Raw genomic sequence first — 13,115 nt, 5'->3', positions numbered from 1 at the left:
ATTAAAGCATGTGAGTGTACATCCAGTACTAGCCTACATTTGTTCTGCATCATCTTTACTACTTTTTACTATACTAAATATACATTACTGTTAAAGGTTGTCAGTAAGATTTATGTTTATTCAGCATGATTAAATAATTTTTAATTTTCTATTCATCAAGGAATCAGCAAATCAGCATGTTAGAATTATTTCTGAAGAATCATGTAACACTGAAGACTAGAGTAATTCAGCTTTGCCATTACAGGAATAAATTACATTTTTAAATATATTAAAATAAAAAAATGTTATTTTAAATTGCAATAATGTCACATTGTTAATGTGTTTTCTGTTGTTATCATGGACTTTTAGTTTGTTTTCCATCTTCAGTGTTTTCATCATCTCTGTCGTCATTTTCATTAGTTCATTTTCGTCACCTGTTTAGTTAATTAGTCATTGTTAATCATCATCTTCATCACCTGTCGTCACTCGTTGTCATCTGTGTATTTAAGTTCCTGTCTCTCACCCTTCAGTTGTCGGTCAATGTTTGCTTATGCTCGTGTTTGATTATGTTACAGTGTATCGTGAGTGTTTCCGTTTTGTGTAAGCTTTATTATAGTAAAAGTTTGAATTGGAGCTTTGGGCCTCTGCCTGTCTTCTTCCGCACCATACCCGTGACAGATTGACCGACCAAAAACGCTATGGAGGCATTTCTGTTCAATCAGAATGGGAGTTCATTGGAGGAGTTTGTGGAAGTTTACCTACATCTTCATCAGGATGTTTACTGGGAGGAGGAGTTTTTGAAGCAACGGTTCTGGAGAGGACTTGATGATCCACTAGCCCAGATATTGCTGCTCAGGGACTTAGATAGACCTTTTATGGAGTTTATGGACAGAGCTCTTTGGGTTTGTGGTTCCTCCCTCACGGTAACAGCAGCCGTTCCTCAGCCTGATCATCACGACGTTCCAGAGCCTGAGCCGCACGTCATGCCTGCCGCGCCTGCGCTTCGCGTCCGGCCTGCCCAGCCTGAGACGATTCACGCCTGTCCAGCCAAGCCTGCACTTCACGCCAGTCCAGCAGAGCCCGCTGATCCTGCGCCAGAGCCCGCCGATCCTGCGCCAGAGCCCTCATCGCTGCCCAGCACAGAGCCCTCATCGCTACCCAGCACAGAGCCCTCATCGCTGCCCAGCACAGAGCCCTCATCGCTGCCCAGCACAGAGCCCTCATCGCTGCCCAGCACAGAGCCCTCATCGCTGCCCAGCACAGAGCCCTCATCGCTGCCCAGCACAGAGCCCTCATCGCTGCCCAGCACAGAGCCCTCATCGCTGCCCAGCACAGAGCCCTCATCGCTGCCCAGCACAGAGCCCTCATCGCTGCCCAGCACAGAGCCCTCATCGCTGCCCAGCACAGAGCCCTCATCGCTGCCCAGCACAGAGCCCTCATCGCTGCCCAGCACAGAGCCCTCATCGCTGCCCAGCACAGAGCCCTCATCGCTGCCCAGCACAGAGCCCTCATCGCTGCCCAGCACAGAGCCCTCATCGCTGCCCAGCACAGAGCCCTCATCGCTGCCCAGCACAGAGCCCTCATCGCTGCCCAGCCCAGAGCTTCCTGCACCGCTGGTCCCGTCCAGCCCAGAGCTTCCTGCACCGCTGGTCCCGTCCAGCCCAGAGCTTCCTGCACCGCTGGTCCCGTCCAGCCCAGAGCTTCCTGCACCGCTGGTCCCGTCCAGCCCAGAGCTTCCTGCACCGCTGGTCCCGTCCAGCCCAGAGCTTCCTGCACCGCTGGTCCCGTCCAGCCCAGAGCTTCCTGCACCGCTGGTCCCGTCCAGCCCAGAGCTTCCTGCACCGCTGGTCCCGTCCAGCCCAGAGCTTCCTGCACCGCTGGTCCCGTCCAGCCCAGAGCTTCCTGCACCGCTGGTCCCGTCCAGCCCAGAGCTTCCTGCACCGCTGGTCCCGTCCAGCCCAGAGCTTCCTGCACCGCTGGTCCCGTCCAGCCCAGAGCTTCCTGCACCGCTGGTCCCGTCCAGCCCAGAGCTTCCTGCACCGCTGGTCCCGTCCAGCCCAGAGCTTCCTGCACCGCTGGTCCCGTCCAGCCCAGAGCTTCCTGCACCGCTGGTCCCGTCCAGCCCAGAGCTTCCTGCACCGCTGGTCCCGTCCAGCCCAGAGCTTCCTGCACCGCTGGTCCCGTCCAGCCCAGAGCTTCCTGCACCGCTGGTCCCGTCCAGCCCAGAGCTTCCTGCACCGCTGGTCCCGTACAGCCCAGAGCCTTCGCCGCTGGTCCCGTCCAGTGCTGACCTCCCCAAGAAAATTTTGGGGGGGGGCAATAAGTCCTCTGAGGGGATCGTGGAGGCCCTTCCGACACGGTCGCCATGGCCGCCCGAAGGGTCCTCACCGCCGTGGCCGCCCGAAGGGTCCTCACCGCCGTGGCCGCCCGAAGGGTCCTCACCGCCGTGGCCGCCCGAAGGGTCCTCACCGCCGTGGCCGCCCGAAGGGTCCTCACCGCCGTGGCCGCCCGAAGGGTCCTCACCGCCGTGGCCGCCCGAAGGGTCCTCACCGCCGTGGCCGCCCGAAGGGTCCTCACCGCCGTGGCCGCCCGAAGGGTCCTCACCGCCGTGGCCGCCCGAAGGGTCCTCACCGCCGTGGCCGCCCGAAGGGTCCTCACCGCCGTGGCCGCCCGAAGGGTCCTCACCGCCGTGGCCGCCCGAAGGGTCCTCACCGCCGTGGCCGCCCGAAGGGTCCTCACCGCCGTGGCCGCCCGAAGGGTCCTCACCGCCGTGGCCGCCCGAAGGGTCCTCACCGCCGTGGCCGCCCGAAGGGTCCTCACCGCCGTGGCCGCCCGAAGTGTCCTCACCGCCGTGGCCGCCCGAAGTGTCCTCACCGCCGTGGCCGCCCGAAGGGTCGTCTCCGCCGTGGAACTTCCTCCTCCACTTTGACATCAACATAGACAAAACAGCAATATGCACAGGCAGCGTCCTGCACATGTATGCATCCCCTGTCCATACCTGGGTAAAAACACACTCTCCACCACATAGAAGTCCTGCATGAGCACATCTCGGTCAGGTTTTGAGGTCAGATTCCCCACGGTGTAACCAATGCCAAGCTGGATAGCTCCTTTCAGGGCAGATGAAGTAGTCTGAGACAATATCGGTAATAAAAAGCAAAACAAATTAGTATAGAGTAATTGTGTTAACTTTCAGATAAACAAATGAAATGACATTTGTGCAGGTCAAAACTCTTGAGGAAGGTTCACTGGAATTATTAGATCAGCCTTAACATGAAAAGTGTGCCCAGCACAGAGCCCTCATCGCTGCCCAGCACAGAGCCCTCATCGCTGCCCAGCACAGAGCCCTCATCGCTGCCCAGCACAGAGCCCTCATCGCTGCCCAGCACAGAGCCCTCATCGCTGCCCAGCACAGAGCCCTCATCGCTGCCCAGCACAGAGCCCTCATCGCTGCCCAGCACAGAGCCCTCATCGCTGCCCAGCACAGAGCCCTCATCGCTGCCCAGCACAGAGCCCTCATCGCTGCCCAGCACAGAGCCCTCATCGCTGCCCAGCCCAGAGCTTCCTGCACCGCTGGTCCCGTCCAGCCCAGAGCTTCCTGCACCGCTGGTCCCGTCCAGCCCAGAGCTTCCTGCACCGCTGGTCCCGTCCAGCCCAGAGCTTCCTGCACCGCTGGTCCCGTCCAGCCCAGAGCTTCCTGCACCGCTGGTCCCGTCCAGCCCAGAGCTTCCTGCACCGCTGGTCCCGTCCAGCCCAGAGCTTCCTGCACCGCTGGTCCCGTCCAGCCCAGAGCTTCCTGCACCGCTGGTCCCGTCCAGCCCAGAGCTTCCTGCACCGCTGGTCCCGTCCAGCCCAGAGCTTCCTGCACCGCTGGTCCCGTCCAGCCCAGAGCTTCCTGCACCGCTGGTCCCGTCCAGCCCAGAGCTTCCTGCACCGCTGGTCCCGTACAGCCCAGAGCCTTCGCCGCTGGTCCCGTCCAGTGCTGACCTCCCCAAGAAAATTTTTGGGGGGGGCAATAAGTCCTCTGAGGGGATCGTGGAGGCCCTTCCGACACGGTCGCCATGGCCGCCCGAAGGGTCCTCACCGCCATGGCCGCCCGAAGGGTCCTCACCGCCGTGGCCGCCCGAAGGGTCCTCACCGCCGTGGCCGCCCGAAGGGTCCTCACCGCCGTGGCCGCCCGAAGGGTCCTCACCGCCGTGGCCGCCCGAAGGGTCCTCACCGCCGTGGCCGCCCGAAGGGTCCTCACCGCCGTGGCCGCCCGAAGGGTCCTCACCGCCGTGGCCGCCCGAAGGGTCCTCACCGCCGTGGCCGCCCGAAGGGTCCTCACCGCCGTGGCCGCCCGAAGGGTCCTCACCGCCGTGGCCGCCCGAAGGGTCCTCACCGCCGTGGCCGCCCGAAGGGTCCTCACCGCCGTGGCCGCCCGAAGGGTCCTCACCGCCGTGGCCGCCCGAAGGGTCCTCACCGCCGTGGCCGCCCGAAGGGTCCTCACCGCCGTGGCCGCCCGAAGGGTCCTCACCGCCGTGGCCGCCCGAAGTGTCCTCACCGCCGTGGCCGCCCGAAGGGTCGTCTCCGCCGTGGCCACTCGAAGGGTCCTCACCGCCGTGGCCGCCCGAAGGGTCCTCACCACCGTGGCCGCCCGAAGGGTCGTCTCCGCCGTGGCCGCCCGAAGGGTCCTCACCGCCATGGACGCCTGAGGGTCCGTCTGCTCCGCCATGGCCACGCCCTCATCCTGCTCCGCCCTGCCCACCTGCACGTCCTGCTCCGCCCTGGAGGCTTCCTGCTCCAGATCGGCCACCTGTTCATCAGCCTCCAGGGCGCCCACCCTCCCACCCCTTTGGATGTTTTACGGCGCGAGGACGCGCCTGGGGGGAGGGGGGGGTTCTGTCACATTGTTAATGTGTTTTCTGTTGTTATCATGGACTTTTAGTTTGTTTTCCATCTTCAGTGTTTTCATCATCTCTGTCGTCATTTTCATTAGTTCATTTTCGTCACCTGTTTAGTTAATTAGTCATTGTTAATCATCATCTTCATCACCTGTCGTCACTCGTTGTCATCTGTGTATTTAAGTTCCTGTCTCTCACCCTTCAGTTGTCGGTCAATGTTTGCTTATGCTCGTGTTTGATTATGTTACAGTGTATCGTGAGTGTTTCCGTTTTGTGTAAGCTTTATTATAGTAAAAGTTTGAATTGGAGCTTTGTGCCTTTGCCTTTGTCTTCATCCGCACCATACCCGTGATAAATAATATTTCAAAATATTACTGTTTTACTATATTTTTAATCAAATAAATGCAGCCTTGGTGAGTATATATGCAAAAATCTTACTGACTGTAAACGTTTTGGTATGAATAATAAAGTTCTTTAAAGTTTAAATTCTTTTAGTTTTAACCAACTTGTCCTCTTCTGCTTTAAACCGAATACAAATACATTTGTCATCATACCCAATATAATACAGGTCATAATATTTGTTGCACTCCCCTACTATGCATACAGTATATTATTCACAGTATGCAAACATGAATTCAAACGTTGCACAAAGAATTTAGCTTCATCACAAAGTATATGCAAAATATTGTAAGTAGTACACAACCACAGACCGTCGAATTGGTTCAAACTGAGGGCGAGCGCATGCAACTGGAGTGCAATCCCCAGTGAGAGAATCAGACTCTATAAATAAGGAAGTCAGGCTAGTGGATCAGTGGCATCCCTTTGAATCTTGTGTATACTCTGCTCACTAAAATTAGTCTTTTGGGAATCATTTGTGCAAGAATTAACTGTGCAGGATTCAGCATGATCTCAAGTTCCTAGTTCTCATGATACACTCTCTTTAGAGTGTGATTAATCACTGCAAGATGTACTGATGTTATGATTTCCCTATTTAGGGAAAAAAATGGAGAGCAGATGACCCAAACGAAATACAATATTTGAGAATTTGAGAAACTTCCTCCTCCACTTTGACATCAACATAGACAAAACAGCAATATGCACAGGCAGCGTCCTGCACATGTATGCATCCCCTGTCCATACCTGGGTAAAAACACACTCTCCACCACATAGAAGTCCTGCATGAGCACATCTCGGTCAGGTTTTGAGGTCAGATTCCCCACGGTGTAACCAATGCCAAGCTGGATAGCTCCTTTCAGGGCAGATGAAGTAGTCTGAGACAATATCGGTAATAAAAAGCAAAACAAATTAGTATAGAGTAATTGTGTTAACTTTCAGATAAACAAATGAAATGACATTTGTGCAGGTCAAAACTCTTGAGGAAGGTTCACTGGAATTATTAGATCAGCCTTAACATGAAAAGGTCTGACAAAACCATCAAATCTTGGAATTTTGTAAAGTTCATTGATAGACCTCTGTTGATACCAACATTTAGAAGAGTGGATATTATCAACATGGCAAACTCGTCATTGGACAAACGTGAATGGAAAAAGTAGCTCATTATTCACCGAACAGAGGTGTTGGCGGACAATTTGTTGATCTTTTTCTGTGTTTTATCAACATGCAGCAAATTCATGAATTCAGAGGCCCTGCCTTGGAAAATTCAATCACAAGTGAGGTTTTGTTTTGTTTGTATATACAAATGGGTTATGCCGGGTACATGCTGCATGTTTTTCAAAGTCGTCGGATAGCTGTTCTTCTCACACTACACGACTGTCTAGGGTACCATTTAGTTACACGGCGGATCTGCCACAGGGGGTCACACATTACACGACATTTCAATAGGAAGAATCACAGAGAACTACTTTTCACAACCGAACACGCGCGAGAACTGATACAGAAAATAATGCGAGATCACGTGTGAGATTCTCGCGACTGAATTTCTTCTTGTTAAAATGATGTACGCAAAAGCTTGTGATCCAAGGTGTCTGTGCACTATTTGCAGTGAAAAAGAAAAAAAAGAAGAATATGAAGGAGAGAATGGTTGCTTGCAGAAGCCATGCTTGCTGATATTCTGTTGCAGGTCTATGACTCGACTCATCCCCCTGAACTTTACCTAGCCCTGTATCTCTCATTGGCTGAAGGTCGTCGGCGATATCATTTCCAGTCAAAACACAATTCACACTGACTGCATGACTCTGAGCAGAGATGTTTTTTTTTTTTGGGAGATATGAGGGTCCGTGTCTCTACGATTGGAAAAAAGTAACGGCTAACTTGCATCACCAATCACATACAGCCTTGATGTCATTGTATTTGAGTTGTGTGACAGTCAATCACTGTTTGCAGATACCATAGAAATGAATGATACGTGCCATAACCTGAATCATGCCTGTTGTGCAATTTCACTTATTTTGTTCGGTGTAAACTCTAAAAATAGATCAATCCTAAATTAATGTTTAAGAGCACAGCAAACATGTTGAAGATTAGCCGATGGGCTGTCGATTCATTAAACGATAAGCTATTTCCTAACAAAAGCGGTTTATTCAGCTCTCCTCCATTGACATCCATAAAAAAACAGCCTCTTGTCTCTTGTCACAGACAGGTCCAAATATTTCGTATTCGACACATCTGCGCTTCTCTCAGAGAGATAATACACACTACATGATTGTCACTCACGCGAACAAGCACCGATTTCTCTTTGATTTCGGCCATTTGTTGGCGATTTTCACAAAACTGTCGGTGACTGAAAATTGGGGCTAAAATCATGCAGTTTGTACCCGGCATTAGATGACAGGAGAAGGGTGTAAGATAACACCAACTCCCAAATGATATTATAATACTTTAAATATATAAAATTAATAATTCTTGGATTTTTTTATTTTCTAATTTCTTTCTCATTTTAATTTTACTTTTTTACTTTTGCAAAGGCTTTAGTCTACTGTAGATCTATTGATATATATATTAGGTATAAACAGCATCACAGACAAGGAGCTATTGTGGTTAATATTTATAAATCAATCAAATGTAAAAAAAAAAAAAAAAAAAAATGCACGTCTATAGAGCTGGTAAGTCCCGCCCCCCTCCGTAAAACCCCGCTGGACCTCAAAGTTGAAAAACCGTCAATGCAAGTGAATGGGAGAAAATAATTATTTTCTGGTCCCGTTCGAATTGTGCCATGAATGTGAACATATGTTGTCTGTGAATTTTTTATATAATCTTTCGTGTGAAGAATGCTACAATTTAGCGGGTAGAAGTTTGATACGGGTAGACTTTGTGTGAGAGCACTTTGTGGACTACAACTCTTCGCTGCTTTCGACGCGTTTGAAACGTCAACACCACTAGCTCACGGCTCTAGCTCACGGATCCCGCTAGACATGGCTGTGTCTTTGGTGCACTTCACCGCCTTTTTTCAGGGAGACGTCACATAGGCGACATGTAGTCTTTCTCGTTATGTCTTTTCCACAACTGCTAGCCGACGAATCGTACCATATACTGTCAAACTTGTAACATGAAAGATTATATAAAAAATTCACAGACAACATATGTTCACATTCATGGCACAATTCAAACGGGACCAGAAAATAATTATTTTCTCCCATTCACTTGCATTGACGGTTTTTCAACTTTGAGGTCCAGCGGGGTTTTACGGAGGGGGCGGGACTTACCAGCTCTATACAAATGAAAAATAATAGACAATTAAAAAGCGGTGCTTTTTAAATACAAAAAAAGTCATATTTTATAATAATGGGTTCTCCATGCAAACAAAATACTGTAGATATAAAGAAAACAATAATGAAAAGTAATTTACCTTTTTGTATGTTTTCTCTCTACTGTTATTGCTAGACCCGCTGACTCCATTCTCATTGGCTGATGACATCTACATCATGAAGCAATAAAGAGTTAAAAGTTACACAAGACTAGTTTACAGCCATTAGCTGAGTGTATGTAAATAATGTCCTCAGGCCGTGTCCAGCCGTAAACCATCAGATTTGCAAAGGAGCCTGACACAGACCACAGGATATCCTGCCAGAGTAATTGAGTGGCTTGTAAATGCAGTACATGTGTGGCTCTGCTAATAAAATATGACGCAATTAGGGTTTACCTTGTTTTAACCAAGAACACAGGTGTTGGTCTGCTGTTCAGCGCTGCTGCATGGCTCAGTCATGTGGGCCGTGTGGAAAGCAGAGGTCTGGCTCAGAATTGATGTTCGTCCTGTCAACCAGAGGATGGGAAGGGAAGGAGAATGTTCTAGTTAGTATGACAGTGGAGGGAAAACCAAACAGTTTTAAAGGGATAGTTCACCCAAAAATTAAAATTCTGTCATTAATTACTCACCCTCATGTCGCTCCAAACCCATACGGTTTTCATTCATTTTCGGAACACAAATTAAAAGATTTCTGTCCTTCCATGGACAGCTACGCAACTAACACTTTGACACTTCAAAAAGAACATAAAGAGATTGTAAAACTAATCTATATAAATTGAGCGGTTTAGTCCAAATTGTTTTATATGATGAACAGATTTAATGTAGGTTTTTATTTACATATAAACATAGAACATATACAGAAGCTCAAACAAACCTGCTTGACACAAACCTCATTGGTTCTTGCAGAAGCTCAAACGTGCTGCGTAACATGAGAATGAACCTCATTGGTTCTTGCAGAAGCTCAAACGTGCTGCGTAGTGCGTAACATGAGAATGAACCTCATTGGTTCTCACACATCGAGCGAACATGCTTGAGCTTCTGTTTAACACAACTGATGTGTGAGTTGATGAATGTTTATATGTGAATTAAAGCCTAAATTCAATCTTTTCATCATATAAAGTGATCAAGTTTTTTCAAAGAATTTGGACTAAACTGCTCAAGTCATTTGGATTAGGTTTACGATCTCTGTATGAACTTTTTGAAGTGTCAAAGTGTCAGTTGTGTAGCTGTCAATGGAGGGACAGAAAGCTCAGATTTCATCAAAAATATCTTCATTTGTGTTCTGTAGATGAACGGAAGTCTTACGGATTTGGAACGACATGAGGGAGAGTAAATGATGACAGAATTTAAATTTTTAGGTGAAATAAAAAACTTCTTTCAAAAACATTTAAAAATATTACCAACCCTAACATTTGAATGCATGAAACATGGTTTTTACACAATATTTTTTCTGAAAATATAAATAAAACAGAAAAAGAGAAATTGTGCATTATTGATCGACTAGGTTGAACTGACTTAAACTTTGGTTAATCTTTGCAATTCTGTTTGTAAAGCTATAGAGGTGCAGAAACTACACACTTCACCTTCAGTGAAAGATTGATTTCAGGCATTCTCATCGAGACAATGCAGAATGTTTTTAAGTTGATCTTGTGACCACCTAAGTGTGTGTTTGCAGCCACAGCACTGAATAAACGGTGCGTCGTAAAGTCAGCAGACAAGAGTGCAGGGCCTCACAGTCTGTGTAAATGAGGAATAATGGTCTTTCAGACTGTCTGCATAAACAAACTGTGAGACCGAGCCCTTATTCAGAGTCAAGAGCAGCCTGTGAGTCTAAAGTGCCATTCGCTCTGTGCCAGCACGTTTATATCAGGGGGTCTGCAGAGAGGGAAAACCCAGCGAAAGTGTGGATGTTTGCTCCTGATAACCAGCTGCTGTCTGAGAAGCATCTAACACCTGCATGTCAGTGCGACCTAAGACTGCAATCCAGATGTATTAAATAATCCACTTCGAGTGAAACAATCCTTCATAGTTGAGTTCATGCAAAACACAACCTCCTCCTTGTGTCATTAACCTTATAGTCAATAATGCGTAAGCACTGACCAACAATCAAAATAGAGGCTATAAAAAATGTTACACTTAGAAAAGGGCACATCATACATCACAAAGCTTACTCATGGAGCAGTGTTTAAATATACGACTGATCGCTAGCCAGATGCATCATGGAACATTAAGATAAAAAAAAAGAAGCACTAAGACACAAGGGGTCATGCAGTAGAGGGATTTAACCATAGCTAATGGGTTTGTTGTTGCCTCTTGTGGATTAATATAAATAAAAGAATACATTTTGAAAACATTTTTTGTGTCAAATCATGTTACCTATCGTTAAAAAGTTTAGGGTCAGTACATTTTATTCTCTCCAAGGGTGCATTTATTCGATTAAAAATACAGTAATATGAAATATTACTATAAATTAAAATGTTTGTTTTCTATTTTAACAATATCATTTATTCCTGTGAGGGCAAAGCTGAATTTTCAGCATCATTACGCCAGTCTTCAGTGTCACATGATCCTTCAGAAATCCTTCTAATACGCTGATTTAGTGCTCATTTACTTGAAACAGAAATAAATGTCTTTTTTTAATTTATCAGTTTCATGAATCCTATTTTTAATCCTAAAAGTACTATTTAAAAAAATCGTACTGACCCCAAACTTTTGAACAGTCTTGTGTCTATGAATATACTGGAATAGCTGCTTTTATAATAAAGCCAAATTATTATATAAGCAGTGTCAATATAAGATGATTTATTGATACACGAGTCAATATTTAACTGTCTGAGAAATGGCTAAACAAATAATTTGTATTTAGCAAAGCATCTAATGATGCAAAGTTATGGTCAATCTCAACATCTGGTTTATGTAAATATCTAGAGAGTTATACGGTATTACATTCCACCTTTAACCAGTTAACAAGCCCAGAGCAGAGTCTGTCCGAACTGCAAGCCCCATGATCCACGATCCCTTGAAACATAAAACTTTATGTTTAACATACATAGCATATGACATTATTCTATTATTTAGTTAAGAACAATAGTCTCATTGTAAGAAGCACAAACAAATTATGTGGCACTGACAGTGGAAAAGACACGGATTATGAAGGGCTCTCAGAAGAGGCAAGTGCCCTTTAAAGGTATTAAAGATATGTGACCATGTGCCAGATATTAAGAGGACAGAGAACAGAAAACACTTAAGTTTCTATCACCATAACACTTTAAAAACCTATCCTCACTTTCGCTCTCTCCCTTTATCTATCGCTTCTTCTCGTCGTTCTCCTCTTTGTGGTTGCTATGACTCCAGGTTCTGTGCTTGTAAACAGTGGCCGTACTGTACCCACCCGCAGGCACTGAGGGGCACATGACCCCCTGAATATTCAGACTGATTTGACTGGTAATAAACACAAGCAATTTAGCACATCGATTGAAGAGAGTCTCAACATTATGGGGTTAATTCTCTCAAAACCTCGAGCCATCAACCTTTAAAGTACATTTTAGTACAGTACTTTTTACCTCAGATTTATTAAAGAGCCAATAGTATGCCCTTCATCAGAGTCTTGTTTTTTGGAATAGATTTTCATGCTTGAATGTTCAAAAAACACATTATTTTTCACATCTTTTTAACTCGCTGCTTAACTATAGTACGATGCATCGTTGAAGAATTCAACTCGCTAGTCACGACCATTTCACAAAAAGTATTCTTATTACTATAATCCGTTTTGAGATCTTACTTTAAATTATGGACATGGCATCTGAGGACCACTTCTCATTTTTCTCAGTTATTTTTCTTTATTTTCATATTAATAGGCTCCTTCATACTAGAGCACGCACATGCACACTCTTCAAAAACGGCGGTTTAAATCTCTTGAGAAACTAAATGACGTAAATTAGATTGTACTGAATGTCAACTTGTTTATTTTCCTCAAGAAGATAAGAGTTTATTAGGTCCACGTGTCATGCAAACAAGAAACTCTGCTTTTAACCACAGGTCGAAAGCTTCCACTCCAACCACACAACTTTGCGATGCTGTTTGCAAATGGTCGTTGGAACTGAGGAACTATAGGGAAACACTGACTCGGTGAACTATGATGATAACGATTAACTATGCTGATAGTGGAAAATTTCTTCATACAGCTCCCACCTGATCGACCCCAAATTTGGGTTCAATAATTTTCAGACCATACTGATTAAATACTATCAAAAGCTTATTGAAACACCAAATCGTTCCCATGCAATCGGCGAATTGACAGACAGGATGCCATGAAGCATCCATGAAGCATTTTGAAGTGGAAACTCAACTTTTTAACAGTTCCAAAGAATTATTGGGGGTCAAAATTCCATTTCCGTTCATTTGAATTGAGGGCTTAAAGCTAGAGAACAGGATTAGGGCCGTATCCAACACGGCACAGGCCTCACGTATGCACTCTTTGTTCTGACTGGAGGTTCTTTCTTCAGTTTGCTAATTGGATACAGTGACAGTGATTACATAACTGGCTTAGTGTA

At 46.6% G+C, this 13,115-nt stretch overlaps 1 protein-coding gene across 3 annotated transcripts in view; it reads right to left on the bottom strand.

Moving 5' to 3' along the window:
• The window catches only part of pip5k1bb (phosphatidylinositol-4-phosphate 5-kinase, type I, beta b), a 44,634-nt gene that overhangs the window by 21,127 nt on the left and 10,392 nt on the right, over positions 1-13,115 (bottom strand). For 2 of the 3 annotated variants that reach the window (XR_013800424.1, XM_079637175.1), the window contains exons 2-4: positions 8,959-9,068; positions 8,665-8,733; positions 2,978-3,108 (exon numbers count right to left, since the gene is read on the bottom strand). Coding sequence is in view for 2 of the 3 variants with exons in the window: in XM_079637175.1 (XP_079493301.1) it covers positions 2,978-3,108; positions 8,665-8,733 (200 nt within the window). In the remaining variant the exon portion in view is untranslated. Of the gene's footprint in view, positions 1-2,977; positions 3,109-6,424; positions 6,694-8,664; positions 8,734-8,958; positions 9,069-13,115 lie in introns of those variants that run through there. The other variant, XM_079637176.1, reaches the window with a different exon arrangement.

Source organism: Phoxinus phoxinus (assembly GCF_949152265.1).
Source record: "Phoxinus phoxinus genome assembly, chromosome: 15".
Taxonomy (NCBI): Eukaryota; Metazoa; Chordata; class Actinopteri; order Cypriniformes; family Leuciscidae; genus Phoxinus; species Phoxinus phoxinus.
Note: the sequence above shows the minus strand (reverse complement) of the source record. Positions and strands in the feature narration are given on the sequence as shown.